At 44.4% G+C, this 15,202-nt stretch overlaps 2 protein-coding genes across 2 annotated transcripts; both read left to right on the top strand.

Moving 5' to 3' along the window:
- The first annotated feature begins 4,433 nt into the window (after positions 1-4,433).
- On the top strand, positions 4,434-9,581 carry LOC124681288 (CMP-sialic acid transporter 1). Its single transcript, XM_047216220.1, has 9 exons — positions 4,434-4,525; positions 5,058-5,141; positions 5,414-5,628; positions 6,591-6,669; positions 7,593-7,762; positions 7,921-8,107; positions 8,648-8,725; positions 8,857-9,135; positions 9,214-9,581. Exons 1-8 carry the CDS (start codon positions 4,475-4,477, stop codon positions 8,959-8,961), a joined length of 969 nt encoding a protein of 322 aa, XP_047072176.1. The 5' UTR covers positions 4,434-4,474; the 3' UTR covers positions 8,962-9,135; positions 9,214-9,581.
- A 4,697-nt stretch (positions 9,582-14,278) lies between these two features.
- Positions 14,279-14,830, top strand: LOC124681289. The gene has a single exon (XM_047216221.1). The coding sequence runs from the start codon at positions 14,327-14,329 to the stop codon at positions 14,612-14,614; it is 288 nt and encodes a 95-aa protein (XP_047072177.1). The 5' UTR covers positions 14,279-14,326; the 3' UTR covers positions 14,615-14,830.
- The last annotated feature ends 372 nt before the right edge of the window (positions 14,831-15,202 follow it).

Raw genomic sequence — 15,202 nt, 5'->3', positions numbered from 1 at the left:
TGTTCATATGTGAGTCTTGATGCACCGTTTTATACTTGAGTTTGCTTCAAACAACCTTGCTAGCCTAGCCTTGTATTGAGAGGAATTCTTCTCGTGCATCCAAATCCTTGAGCTAAAAACTACGCCATTTGTGTCCACCATACCTACCTACTACATGGTATTTTTCTGCCATTCCAAGCAAATACTTCATGTGCTACCTTTAAACAATTCAAAAGCTATTATCTCTTATTTGTGTCAATGTTTTATAGCTCATGAGGAAGTATGTGGTGTTTTATCTTTCGATCTTGTCATTTACTTCGGCGGACTTTCACAATGGACTAGTGACTTCATCCGCTTATCCAATAATGTTGCAAAAAGAGCTGGCGCGGGGTTCCCAGCCCCCAATTAATCAACCTTCATTAATAATTCTCTTCACATGTTTTGCTCTGATTTATCAGTAAGCAACTTAATTTTGCAAATAGACACTCCTCCATGGTATGTGAATGTTGGAAGGCACCCGAGGATTCGGTTAGCCATGGCTTGTGTAAGCAAAAGGTTGGGAGGAGTGTCATCTATAAATAATGAAACTAAAATACATGTGTAAACAAAAGAGAAGAGGGATGATCTACCTTGCTGGTAGAGATAACGTCCTTCATGGGAGCCGCTCTTGAAAGTCTGGTTGATAAGGTAGTTAGAGTACCCATTACCATTTGTTGACAACAGCAAACACCTCTCAAAACTTTATTTGTATGCTCTCTATATGATTTCAAAACTTAAAAAGCTCTAGCACATGACTTAATCCATGCTTCCCTCTGCGAAGGGCCATTCTTTTACTTTATGTTGAGTCAGTTTACCCACTTCTTTCTATCTTAGAAGCAAACACTTGTGTCAACTGTGTGCATTGATTCTTACATGTTTACCTATTGCACTTGTTATATTGCTTTATGTTGACAACTATCCATGAGATATACATGTTACAAGTTGAAAGCAATTGCTGAAACTTAATCATCCTTTGTGTTGCTTCAATGCCTTCTACTTTGAATCTATTGCTTTATGAGTAACTCTTATGCAAGTCTTATTGATGCTTGTCTTGAAAGTATTATTCATGAAAAGTCTTTGCTATATGATTCAGTTGTTTAGTCATTGTCTTTACCATTGCTTCGAATCGCTGCATTCAACTCATATGCTTTACAATAATGTTGATCAAGATTATGTTGGTAGCATGTCACTTAAGAAATTATCATTGTTATCGTTTACCTACTCGAGGACGAGTAGGAACTAAGCTTGGGGATGCTTGATACATCTCAAACGTATCTATAATTTCTTATGTTCCATGCTAGTTTTATGACAATACCTACATGTTTTGTTCACACTTTATATCGTTTTGATGCGTTTTCCGGAACTAACCTATTGACGAGATGCCGAAGGGCCTGTTCTTGTTTTCTGCTGTTTTTGGTTTCAGAAATCCTAGTAAGGAAATATTCTCGGAATCGGACGAAATCAATGCCCGAGCATCCTATTTTTCCACGAAGCTTCCAGAACACCCGAGAGCCAGCAGAGGGGGGCCACAGGGCCACCAGATGATAGGGTGGCGTGGCCAGGGCCTGGGCCGCGCCCCCCTATTGTGTCACTGCCTCGTCAGCCTTCCGACTCCGCCTCTTCGCCTATTTAAAGGTCCCTGACCTAAATCTTCGATACGGAAAAGCCACGGTACGAGAAACCTTCCAGAGCCGCCGCCATCGCGAAGCCAAGATTTGGGGGACAGGAGTCTCTGTTCCGGCACGCTGCCGGGACGGGGAAGTGCCCCCGGAAGGTTTCTCCATCGACACCACCGCCATCTTCATCAACGCTGCTGTCTCCCATGAGGAGGGAGTAGTTCTCCATTGAGGCTAAGGGTTGTACCGGTAGCTATGTGGTTAATCTCTCTCCTATGTACTTCAATACAATGATCTCATGAGCTGCCTTACATGATTGAGATTCATATGAGTTCTGTATCACTATTAGTCTATGTGCTACTCTTGTGATGTTATTAAAGTAGTCTATTCCTCCTTCACGGTGTAATGGTGACAGTGTGTGCATCGTGTAGTACTTGGCGTAGGTTATGATCATAATCTCTTGGAGGTTATGGAGTTAATTATTACTATGATAGTATTGATGTGATTTATTCCCCCTTCATAGTGTAAAGGTGACAGTGTGTATGCTATGTTAGTACTCGGTTTAAATTGCAAAGATCTATTATGCTCTAAAGGTTACTTAAATATGAATGTCGAATGTTGTGGAGCTTGTTAACTCCGGTATTGAGGTGCTCTTGTAGCCCTACACAACGAAGATGTTCATTATCAAACAAGAGTATATGTAGCACAAAGGAAGAGAACTTATTTATTTATGTGATCAATGTTGGGAGTGTCCACTAGTGAAAGTATGGTCCCTAGGCCTTGTTTCCAAATACTGCAATCATCGCTTGTTTACTGTTTTACTGCATCTTTACTTCATGCAATATTACTACCATCAACTGCACGCCAGCAAGCACTTTTCTGGCGTCATTACTACTGCTCATATTCATCCATACTACTTGTATTTCACTATCTCTTCGCCGAACTAGTGCACCTATACATCTGACAAGTGTATTACTATTAGGTGTGTTGGGGACACAAGAGACTTCTTGTATCGTGATTGCAGGGTTGCTTGAGAGGGATATCTTTGACCTCTTCCTCCCTGAGTTCGATAAACCTTGGGTGATCCACTTAAGGGAAACTTGCTGCTGTTCTACAAACCTCTGCTCTTGCAGGCCCAACACTGTCTACAAGAATAGAAGCACCCGTAGACATCAAGGCCCAACACTGTCTACAGGAATAGAAGCGTGTGTAGACATCAGTTCCCTCGTTTGGTTCCAGCCAGCAGAAACCTGCAAATTGGTGGGTTGGCTGCTATCTGCTGGGCCATTTGGAAGCTGAGAAATAGAGCTTGTTTTGAGAACAAACTCATCAAATCTCCTAATGAACTAATCAGTTTCTCTGTTGTTTTTATGAACTACTGGGAAGGTCTACATAACCCATCTGATGCAGAAAACATCGGGGCTGGTGCTGATGGTCTCCTCCGGCTTGCTGCTGGTGCCGCTGCCACACCATCGTCATCGTGAGAGAGGCGAAGTGCCAGAGGAATTCTTCGCTTGCCAGATGAAGCAATGGTAGATCCTGACGAGGACAACATGGAGACATATGGTGATGGTGCATAGTTCTACCTGCCGATGCTGATGCTGGGTCCCTTCCCTCTCTGCTGATGGTGCAATTAGCTGTAATCTCTCTAAAACGCTAGTAGTAGGCGGCGATCCTCCTCCTGCTCGTTTTCTTTCTGTTTTTGTCCACCAGAACAACTGCTGTGTGTTTTCGTTATCCCTTGATAATAAAAATTGATCCAGAAAGGGATCGCTTGGAAAAAAAACAGAATCAAATCGTTGGCCTTATTAAGAGCATCTCTAGCAGAGCCTGAAAACATGCCAGAACCGAAAAATAACCGAGAAATGGCGCAGAACAGAGCCTGAAAACGAGGCAAAACCGAATTTTTTTTCAGTCCGAACAGAGAAACCCAACTCGGCCCCTATTTGTAGGGGGCAAAGTGCCGAACTGAACGCTGAACTGTACTCCTAGTGGTGTTTTGGCGGCTGAAACTTCAACTCCAAACAGTGCACTTCCGCCGGAATCCAACTAAATTTGCCGGAATCCAACCAAGTTCCGGCGAGCTCGCGATGGCATGGTGCGACGCGCGGTGGGGCGAGCTTGCTGCGGTGTGGAACGGCGCGAGGCAGCGCGAGCTCGTGGGCAGCGTGAGCTCGCTGCGGGGTGGCTCGGGGCGGAGCGAGCGTGTCCGGGAGGGGCGTCGCGGGGGCCGAGACGGGGCGAGGCCGGGGTGGGGCGGCGATGTGCGGGCGAGGCCAGAGCGGGGTTGAGCCAGGGTGGGTCGGCACCGTCGGAGCCGGGGGCGGGGTGGCGCTGCGTGGGCGGAGCCGGGGCGGGGCGGCGCGACACGGGAGGGTCCGGGGGCGGCGCGGGCGGGGCGGAGCCGAAGCAGGGTGGCCGGACGTGGGTGATGGAGCAAGGAAGAAGAAGAAGGAGGAGGAAAGAAAAAAGGGGCTCTGACATGTGGGTCCAGTGGCATATTTAGGAATTTTTTTTCAGTTTTTTTACGGGTTCTGATCTGCACCGACCATTTTTCGACCCGTAAACACGAGTTCAGTTTTAATTCACGTTTTTACATGCTCTGCTCAAAACCACCAATCGTTCAAAATCATTGGTTTCAGCAGAATGACACAGATATCTGAAGAAAAGATAAACTCGGGGACGAAAATGAAAAATGAACTTCTGAAAAGGGCTCGAAGTGCTCGCCCACCAGGCCGACACCACCTCCACCGGTGCGCTGCTGCCGTTCCCAACACCAAAAAGTACGATTGGAGAGGAGAAGCGGGGCGGTGGAAGCCGACGAGCATCAGGAGGAGACGATGCAGTGGTACTTCGTGGCGGCGCTCCTCACCGTCCTAACCAGCTCGCAGGCAAGCACCCCTAAACCCTCGCCGCCACCGCCTCCCCCTTTTTTTGTCGATTTAATCCCACTGTAGCAAGCCGGATCTCTCTATGAGCGGGGATTGGTTGCGCAATTCGACTGGCGTGCGGATTGGGGTTTCGTGACGAGATGTCGGTAGAGGGCTGTAGGTAGCGGCGGCGGCGGCTTCGATCTGCATTTGTGGTTCTCTGCTTGTGGGCAAATGCGTTTCAGAATAATGGCTGACCGGACCCCTGGAGCGGTTGGAGGGCTTGCAAGATGCGCTCCAACTCTCAGGTTTTCTACCAGCCTGGGAGTTGTACTGAACTAGTACGTTTTAATGGGATGAGGTAGAAGGGGATTGGCTATTGTTGGATTGAAGATGCCCCCTGGCTGTGGGCTGTTGACAAGTTATTGATTCCTTAGTGACTAGAGACTTGATCATGGTCGTTGCGCAGTCGGCCAACATTGAATTGTTTGATTTGGTCTGTTAATTGTAGTTTGCTCATGCTAGTGTTTCTGATTACTTTCCGTATGTGCAGGGCATATGGACCACCCTCTCGCAGAGCGATGGCAAATATAAGTATGACTATGCAACCATTCCATTTCTTGCAGAATTCTTCAAGGTACGTATATTATGTTTCACTGGAATCTTATGCTTTTGCGATCTTGTCCATAACAATATATCTGTTTTAACCCGTGGCGCAAATAAGTAGAGTAGTAGACCATAATTTTGGGACCTTTACATCTGTTTATCAAGCGGTGCGAACCTGCAGTGTAGGCATGTTCCAGACAATGAATTTCGAACTCTATATCTCGTTATCCTAGGTAGTCCAAACATGTAGGACACAATGATTCATCTATATGATTTCTGATATTTACCCCATCCCCAACGCAGTTGTCAGTATCGAGCTTCTTTCTTTGGAAAGAGTGCCAGTCACCATCACCACCAAGGATGACAAAGGAGTGGAAGAGCGTGCGGCTATATCTGGTTCCTTCAGTCATATACCTCATCCACAACAATGTCCAGTTTGCGACCTTGACCTATGTTGATCCATCTACCTATCAGATATTGGGGAACCTGAAAATTGTCACAACTGGCATTTTGTTCAGGTATGCCGTTTGCCTCTTCATAACAATGTTATGCTTCCTAATACTATGCGTGATATAATCGGTACCTCATTTTCGTGTAGTGCCTGCATTCAGTCTTTCATGTGTCCACCTCAGACTTTGCTTCCTGTTAATAGAACTCAGATTTAGACATTGAGTGCGTACTATCTTCGAAAATAGTCAAACTGATTGAGAATAATTGAGTTGTCAGGAAATTCTGGTATGTTTTGTTCCAAAGAAAGAAAGGGAAAGGAAAGAATTCCCTTCCATATCCCTGCATCTGTTTGAATATTTGTTTTTTCTGGCAATATAATTGTTCCCTGTTTTCTACACTTCGCAATCTGAAAATGCTTATATCCTTTTGTTGGGTTGCATCACAAAGTCAGAGTTTCACCTAATCAGCACATTGTCTTTATGACAATTGAGATATCCAAAATCTTATGTTTGTTTCTCAAAGATTTTTGGGGTCGCAGTTTTTTCTACCTTTATTTGCAAGTTGTTCTATTATGACAAAGTATCTGGTGCATCCCACCCTCAGATCCACAACTGTGCATAATCTACAGAGGTTATAATGTAACCAAGCATTCTGCAAAGTCTGAACACAAAACACAGCATGTACTAGTAAATTGAAATTTCAGTGAATAGCAGCTTTATCTTTTCCAATTTTTTTATTTGTTAACTTTGGTTTCTTTCCCAGTAATAATTGTATTTTTGTTCTGTTTATCCATGGATAAGTCAAATTTAAATTTGGAAATTTGTCTCACTTGTCATCTTTCCGGAATTTTTTCATGACATTCACCTCTTGTTTCGAAGGAAATACACATGGTAGTGCACGTAAAGCATGCTGCACCATATTAATAGATCTAATATGCTACCTAAGTATATTCATTGTGATTGGTGCTTGATTCTTCCTCCCCTTGATTGACTAATGCTATTGGTGACTTGGTCTTTGCTAATTGTGCTAGGCTTGTCTTAAAGAAGAAATTGTCAAATCTACAATGGATGGCAATTATTTTACTGGCTGTGGGAACAACTACAAGCCAGGTTTGTTAATATTGCACTTATTATGATAAATATGTTCATTTGACATTTGTAGTTAAATTCTGTGTATTTAGAATTATACACACAATACTAAGCTATACTTATGTATAGAGTGGTACCGTATGCTTACTTCAGCAACACTTTGATATAGTGGCGTGTTACCACAAGCCCACAAGGCATCCACATGTTAGCATTTAATACTGTGTTGATGGCTAATACTAAGACATTAATACTATAACAAGTTATCTTATCCATGCTTTTAACAAATTTTATTGTTACCTGTTACTATATTTCAAGTACAAAACGAGTAACATGTGTTACAAGGTCTATAGGCATAATATGGGTCAAACTAAATCATGCAGTCTTCAGTTTAGTAATTACGGAGTAGTACATATTAGACTGAATTTCTGGCTCCTCATTTAGTTACTGGCAGTAAGGGTCGAAGCTGATACCAATTCAAATTAATATTTCCCCATTACCCCACTAGATCTCTGCTATTTCTTATATATTAACTATAATTAAGATTGGAAAGGCCGACTTATTAAAGGATTCTTTCTATCAAGGTTTTTTTCCTAGTCAAAAGACTAACAAAATTGTTAACTTATACACTTCGTACTTCTTATTGTCCCTTGCTTATACCTATTAGACTGGATTTCTGGCTTGCTCAGTTACTGGCAATAAGGGTCCAAGCTGATACCAATTCAAATTAATATTTCCGCATTACCCACTAGATCTATGCTATTTTTCCATTACGTTATATATTTACTATAATTGAAGTTGGAAATGCCTACTTATTTAAGGATTCTGTCTATCAAGTTTTTTTTTCTGTGTCAAAAGACTAACAAAATTGTTAGCTCATACACTTTGCTATTTATTGTCCCTACTTATGAATTGAGGCTACTTTGTAACTATTCTGCTCCTTGCAGGTCAAGGGATGTGGAGATGCACCATGCGATTCACTTTTCTCAGCACCATTGCAGGGTTACATGCTTGGGATACTTTCTGCTTGTCTTTCTGCACTAGCTGGAGTCTACACTGAGTACTTAATGAAGAAGAATAGTGATAGTCTGTACTGGCAAAATGTACAATTATATACGTATGTATCTATATCTAGCAAGTCTATTGTCAAGAATTGCATATCCCTAACTCCCATCTCATCACACTCAGCGCCCAGCCGCCTATGCATTGCTTGCACCTATACATGTTCAAGACTATCCCATGAACACTATATATAGTCATCTTATGTGTTGTCAGGTTTGGAGTTATCTTCAACATGGGTTGGCTTGTCTATGGTGACTTCAAGGCTGGATTTGAGATGGGTCCATGGTGGCAGCGTCTTTTTAATGGCTATTCTATCACAACATGGATAGTTGTGTTCAACTTAGGGTCTACTGGTCTGCTAGTCTCATGGCTGATGAAGTATTCAGACAACATAGTTAAGGTGAGATCATCTAAACTATGCATTTCAGCTAAAATTTCAAATTCCGGATCCTTCTCCTAATGCCTGTAGAGTGACATTGTGCATTTTGTGTTTTCATTTACATGTCAATTAGTTGTGTTGCTATTTGTCAGAGAAAACTGGTTGATTTGACCGCCCAATCTCCTTTCGAGAACACTTTGGTTTCCTTTACATCTGTGCCTAAGAAAAAGTAGAATAGGTTAAGAATCCATATTACTAATCTGACCTTGATAGATGGTTATGCTTTTTGTTTACAACACTGTTCCGTGACATTGTGCATTTTGTTTGCATGTCAATTAGTCGTGCTCCTATTTGTCAGAGAAAACTGGTCGATTTGACTGCTCAATCTCCTTTCGAGAACGCTTTAGTTTCCTTTACATCTGTGCCTAAGAAATGTATAATAGGTTAACAATTCATGGTACTAATCTGACCTTTATAATATGATGGTTATGCTTTTTGTTTGATCTTTTTAATTTTATGCACTTGCAATTGAAAAATCATTTCATGTTTCTGTTATAACAGGTGTACTCAACTTCAATGGCCATGCTTTTAACAATGGTTTTGTCTGTATATCTTTTCAATGTGAGGGCTACAGTTCAGGTAGGAGAATGTATTTTTTGTGTCGTGGTCCTTTTGTTTGCTGTCAATTTTAGAATTACACGTTTGGAGGTGGTGGTATATCCCTGGCTATGTATTCATGCTAATACATGTTTATCACCTCTGCTTTGCAGCTTTTCTTGGGCATTCTCATCTGCATAATTTCCCTGCAGATGTATTTTATGCCTGTGCACATGCTAGTCGAATTGCCACAAACATTGCCAGCTACATCAAAGTAGGCATGGTTCACTGTTATCCAACCTGATGATCAGAGTGATAGGGGATTGTATCAAAGGAGCAACATTAGTTGATTATCTTGGGCTCTGCTTTAATCGAGTCATCCCTTGAAAACTTGAGGCTGCAATCTTCAACAGCTTCTGTGGCTATCTTCACGTTGGGGAGAAGCTGAGAAGGTAAATTATCAGTAAGCGAACACGTGATATTAGTGGACAAAAGGCTAATTGCCGTGGGCTTTGCTAATTTGTATTCAGGTGGGGGATGAAGGCTGATCGCTATGTTCTTTATGGCTTTAGAAATGGAAATGTGTCCACATATTCTTCAGTTAGGTCAAAGTGGCTTGCTAACCATGCACTAATTTTGCCATTCACATGGAAGAATACATAGAAGACAAGTGACTGCACTTGAGTTATTACATCTTTGGAGAAGATTTACGTTTCCTTCTGTTGCAGTAATTGTACTCATTAGATGCCTTTATTTTGCTTATACTTGAATGGGGATTCAAACTGGAGTGCCTTACTGGGTAGATCTCATACCGTACATTCCATGTTTTGATAATTCTTGCTTAGCACAGACAAATTATGTGGTTGACATCTTGTTAGATGGTATATTCTGCAAGTAAGCATGTAACTTAGTTACTACTACCTCAGTTCCATATTAACTGTTGCAGATTTGTCTAGATTCTGCAACAGTTAATATGGAACGGAGGAAGTATTACCCTGGTCTTCGAACACCGACGACTGGACATAGGGTATTCCACACGTGCGCATGCTAATGACTCTCTAAGCATAATATAAGGCATCACGCTCCCGTATTTATTCAATTTAGGAACCACTTATACTCTACTGGACCTCTTCTCGGATCCTACTGCTGTAGTGCCTCTTTGTCTTGACCTCGTTGCAAGATTGCAGTAAGTTGGTTTAAGTGTACTTCAAAATGGTGGCCCAGAATCCCCTGAATAGTGTTCCTGGTCTCAAGTAGTCAAATCTGAAATTTAGGATGTTAGCCTGGAAGTTGAAGTATAGTTCATTTCATTTATACCAGCAAAACCTGTCTGGGTTATGTCTCGCTTTTACAAAAGTAGATGCTGGTAGGCTGTACTGTATGGTGCCATTGTAATTTGTAAACGTGGCCATGATAAGGGTGGTTATTCAGATCTGTTTCAGAAATAAGATAAACGTTTGTAGTATTTCCCTTGACTTCTTCAAAGGCATGCCATGATGTAATCACATTTGTTCTACCTCTACTTTTTTTGCCTTGTCAATTTGGCCGGTGTTTGTTATGGTGTAAGGACAATATATACTGCATTTTGCAATTTCGGTGTGCCCTTGCTCATAATTTTTTCTTTGTAGCCAAATTGTATCCTTTTATGAGTGGCAGCATTCTAATTTTCAGATTCTTTCCCCTCCCTCAAGAAAACGCCACTCTAGTCTACTTCCCAGGGATATAAAGGCTGGCTTATAAACCGGGAACCTTGCTTTATCTTGCTAGTATGGGGTCCAGGGATGACTTGCTTTTTTAAAGATAAATGGAATATATTAATATCAAAAGATACCAATTACATCTAGTTTCTGCAACAACACAACACCCTAATGGCAGTACAGATGCACATAGCTAAAAATAAATAAAAGAAAACTAAGAAATAAAAGTCTCACTACAGTATTCCAGGCCCAACAACAACACTGCATCCACCACCAAGACAACACATGAAATACAGACTCTTCAAAAGCGACGCCCCCCCCCAGAAGAAAAGAAAACAGTGCACTAGCGCCGTCATCGCCCGACAAAAGATGTTAGGCTTTCACCCTGAAGATAGTCTCCACTCTCACAACTAGTTAAGACCAGACATTGGGTTTTCACCCTGAAAGGCAGGACTCTGAACTTGAACTTCACCTGTGTTACCGCCCCCACTTTCATACTACTGTTGCGAAGCCCAGAACACCAAGCAAGTCCCTCAACAGCGCGGAGACTTGAACCTCCATTAGCTAATCCTTCGATCCGGCCTTCATGATATTCTCTTCTTCTGACTTCACCATGGACCAAAATGTCACTTGATGTCAACACAGAACAGAGCTTCGCGTCGCTCCCTCTAGAACCAAACGTGCGCACGACCGAATACCACCCGATCCAGCAAACTCCAGGCAAAAGATGCACTGTTCCATTCGCCGGCGGCGCCTTCGGAACTCAACACTTCGGCCAGATCAAGAAGAACAGACCTCAGGAAGGTCTCCATCTTCATACAAGAGAAACCTAGGACCACCACTTCAAACTGCGAAACAGACGAAGAGGCCCCCTCCTCGCCATCTGCTAGCCAGCGAAAACGAAGGAGGAATCGGTTGACGCACCATCCGAAACCCAGGAGACCCAGATCTCAGATCGGGCCTGCCACGCCACGCGGTTTTGGACGCCAGTACCACACCATCCACGCCTCGCAAGGTCGCTGCCCCTTCCTCGCGCCGTCAGCTGAACCGACGACGGGTCTATGTGGGAACTAGATCCGCAGCCGCCACCACCACCCATCGCCGGAAGGCCATGGAGGGATGACTTGCTTGCCCAGATATACAAATATTAGTCTAATGTTTTCTAAAAACGATTTTACTTTATGCAATATAGTGTTACCAGTATGATTAAATGTTTACTAGAGCAGTTACATGCGTGAGAGGAGTATAAAGATGCGAAACTACTTGGTAGAAATCAAGTGATTCTCCCTACTGTGCATTTCACAAAAGCTTAACCTAAGAGATTTTGCGGTTGGCTCTAACTAGGCCTGGATTACTTGTACCTGAGCTCAACATCATGTCCAATAAGTGATATATATGCCATTTACTAATGGCAAGGAATATATCATATCGGTGCATAGTCCTTCTCAGATGGTAAATCCATAACAAGTCTTTTTCCTGCATTAAGGCCTGTTATAAATGGGAATCACTTCAAGAATTGTTGGGAGAGGAAAAGAAAGCTAGACAGGATAGCTTGTAGAGTCAGCACTGCCTTGAGATTTTCTTTTTTTCGTGTGTTATGATGATACTATGTAGCAGCATCTGGTGCATGGCCTGAGTATATATTTCTTGTCTGTGCATTCACCCTGCTACTTATGCCCAGACACAAGCATGTACATGGCCATGTGCATGGTGAACGGCTGCACAAGGCCCCATAATGCTAAGTACTACTCAACATTTTCAGATACAAATGTATCTACAACTAAAATATATCTAGATATATTTGAATCTAGACAAAACTAAGAGCAACTCTAACAGAGCCCGTAAATACCGGCACACTAAATTTTTCCGGTGAATTTACGGATTTGGGCCAATATCCGTGTAGAGTGGCGCTTGAATCGGCGGCCCGACCCAAAAAACTTTCTCGGGGGTCCGAGAAAGTGAGCGTGCGGCCCCTATTTATACAGGCCGCGGAGGTTCTTCCACTTTCGGCGAGAAATCGGAGCCAAGCTACCGCCGCATCCGCTCTTCCGCGAGCTCCACCGTGACCGCATGGCTGGCGTCGGCAGCTGCGAGAGGGGTGTCGGCCAGATTGGCGGCAACAACTCGCCGCCACGACCCCTGTATTCTTCTTGGAGGCGGAGCGGTGTAAGTGGAACCGCTCGGAGGGCGCGCGGAAGCGGAGCGCGTGTCGATGGATCAATTGGGGCCTAACGCCACCGGGGAAGCTCGTTCGCTACGCCAATAGCGGCAAGGGCTCTTCCCCCGGCGCGTCGGGACGTGCCCTTGCGCCGCCCGTCGACGAGAGCATCGAAGAGGAGGAGGAGGAGGAGGAGGCGGTGCCGCGCGTCGTCTTCAACTCCGCAGACTACGTCCTCAACGACGAGGAGGAGGCGACAACGATCCAGCAGGTCACCGTCATTTTGGAGGCCGAGGCGCGCGTGCTTCTGCCACGAGGAGGCGGATGCCGTTTGTCAGGTGCGCGCCTACGAGGCGGCGCAGAGGGAGGCCGCCGTCTGCCATGTGAAGAAGGAGGTCATCGACCTCGACGCTGAGTAGGACGCCATCGTCCGCCGGCCCGTCCTCCGCCGTGCGTAGAGGCCTCGGTAGGGCAAAAAATTAGTCTAAGTTAGGTCGCACGGCAGAGGAACATCTATATGTAATGTCTATTTTGCGATCGCAATGTCGATTATGCAACTATGAAGTTTCAATTTTAGTTTACGAACTTGTTTGCGATGAACAATTCTTCCGCTATATTTGAATTTCATTTTTTCGGTTTCGAATATGAGTGTTGTTCCGCGACACCTCCAAATTCGCTCAAAAAACGTTTTTCGGGAAACTGAACTCGCGTTTTTCAGTTCGTCCGTCTACTCTGTTAGGGATGCTCTAAGACACTTATTTTTTGGACGGGAGTTGGTACTATGGAGTAGTACAAAGGTACTTAATATTACACACCCTAAAAAGTGCATAAAATTCAAAATAAATTGTTGATTTGTACTACTATCCATTTTATCGCCTGGTATGCCAGGTATTGATGGTAACCACTAGACTAGGAAACCAACCACTCCTGATTGGCTAAACACCTCACGTCACCACCGGTTTCGTCCTCAAGGTTCCCTCATTTCTGTCTTGATGAGAAGGGAAAGAGGCAAAGCAAAACATTCATTCCTTGGAGCGCATGGCACTCGGCGAAAAGGATTGTCGATTATTTTTCAGCCAGACAGAAACAAAGAGAAAAAAAGGAAGGGCGAGAGAAAATGTCGATAGAGTACCATTGCCTAAATGAGGTTGCCGTTATGACGCCCCTTGTTTCTTGTCGCCCGTGGTCTCAGCATCGTGCCCACAAGACAAGAGTGCGTGCCCGGCAACTTGTCACATCCTTGGAACAGAAACGCTTCTCCCGCAAGCCTGTTGGCCTGGCATGCCAAACTCATGTAGGTGACATTGCGGAGCTACTCACCTAGACGTGTACCGGAGGGTAGTACTCCCTCCGTACTCCTTCCGTTTAAATCAGCTACCCACTAAAACACGTCTAAATATATACGTTTTTTAAACAAAATTGAGACAATTAATATGGAACGGAAGGAAAATAATCCAGTAAGATGTCTTGATAAAAATGCAGCACGGAGGAGATTCCTCTGGTTCTGAATGGCCTAAGCTCCCGCCACGATGCAAGTAAATTAGCCAGAATGGCACGGCACCATGTCTTAAATGTGCATATCAAACAGGTTTGTATCGGCATCAACATAAGTCCAGCACTCATTGCCAAGAAAAAACCACAAGTCCAGCATTCTCTACATTATTCCACTCTCACAATCCGTCTATAAAAGCCCTTCCGGCCTCTGGCAGCCCCGTCTCAAACGCAAGCCACGATCACGAGTTGCTTGCAGGTTACAGAGAGTTTCAGAGCCAGCAACGAACCACACGCATGGGATCCTTGGGCCCTGCCGTGAGCGTGAGCATGGGCAAGGCCAACGGCGGCGGCGCGGCCGTCGGCGGCCAGCAGCAGCAGCAACAGAAGATGGAGCGCGGCGTGTTCAGCTGCAGCTTCCGGATGCCGCTGCACTACCCGCGGTACAAGAAGGCGGACTACGAGGCGATGCCGGAGTGGCGCGTCGACTGCCTGCTCCGGGAGTACGGCCTCCCCGTCGCCGGCGACGTCGACGACAAGAGGCGCTTCGCCATGGGCGCCTTCCTCTGGCCCGGCCAGTACTGATCCACCTTCCTACACCTTAATTTCCACTCGGAGCAGAGGCCGACCACCAGGCTAGCAGAGACTGATCAGCAATGGCAGCAGCAACATCACATGCCCGGCGCGCGGCGGTCATGTAATGTGTGAAGACCTCGTGTATTATAGTTCTTAATTATTATCTGCCATCTAATCGTAATCTCCCTAGAGAAGATATGTCTCTTGGACTATATATAAATAATCGTGTTGTCTCTGATGTTCTTACGTGTCTCTGTACGGCTGTACGCCCGACGTTGATCGCATTCCGATGCAGTTCTGAGATTTGTTTCAGGCGTGCAATCTTTCTGCTTGTGTCTTCTGAAAGTCTGAACTGTTGCATGCCTTGAACTGCCCTTGCAACTGATTACCACTTCACCAGCTATCCCCGGTTCATTTGCAATTTGTTTCTTGAGTTCTTTGCCGAGATTGGCAATTGGGAAGAAAAGCCGTTCCAAATGCCCCTTGCACGGCCCTTTGGAGCTTACTCTATTTTACTTATGTAATGGTTTAAACTTTGCAAAAAAGATGTTTGCATTTAACAAATCGACCTATAGACCGGAGGCATTTCCCCATCTC

Source organism: Lolium rigidum, unplaced genomic scaffold, assembly GCF_022539505.1.
Source record: "Lolium rigidum isolate FL_2022 unplaced genomic scaffold, APGP_CSIRO_Lrig_0.1 contig_38835_1, whole genome shotgun sequence".
Lineage (NCBI taxonomy): Eukaryota > Viridiplantae > Streptophyta > Magnoliopsida > Poales > Poaceae > Lolium > Lolium rigidum.
The sequence above is the reverse complement of the archived record's forward strand: the minus strand, read 5'-3'. Positions and strand labels throughout refer to the sequence as shown.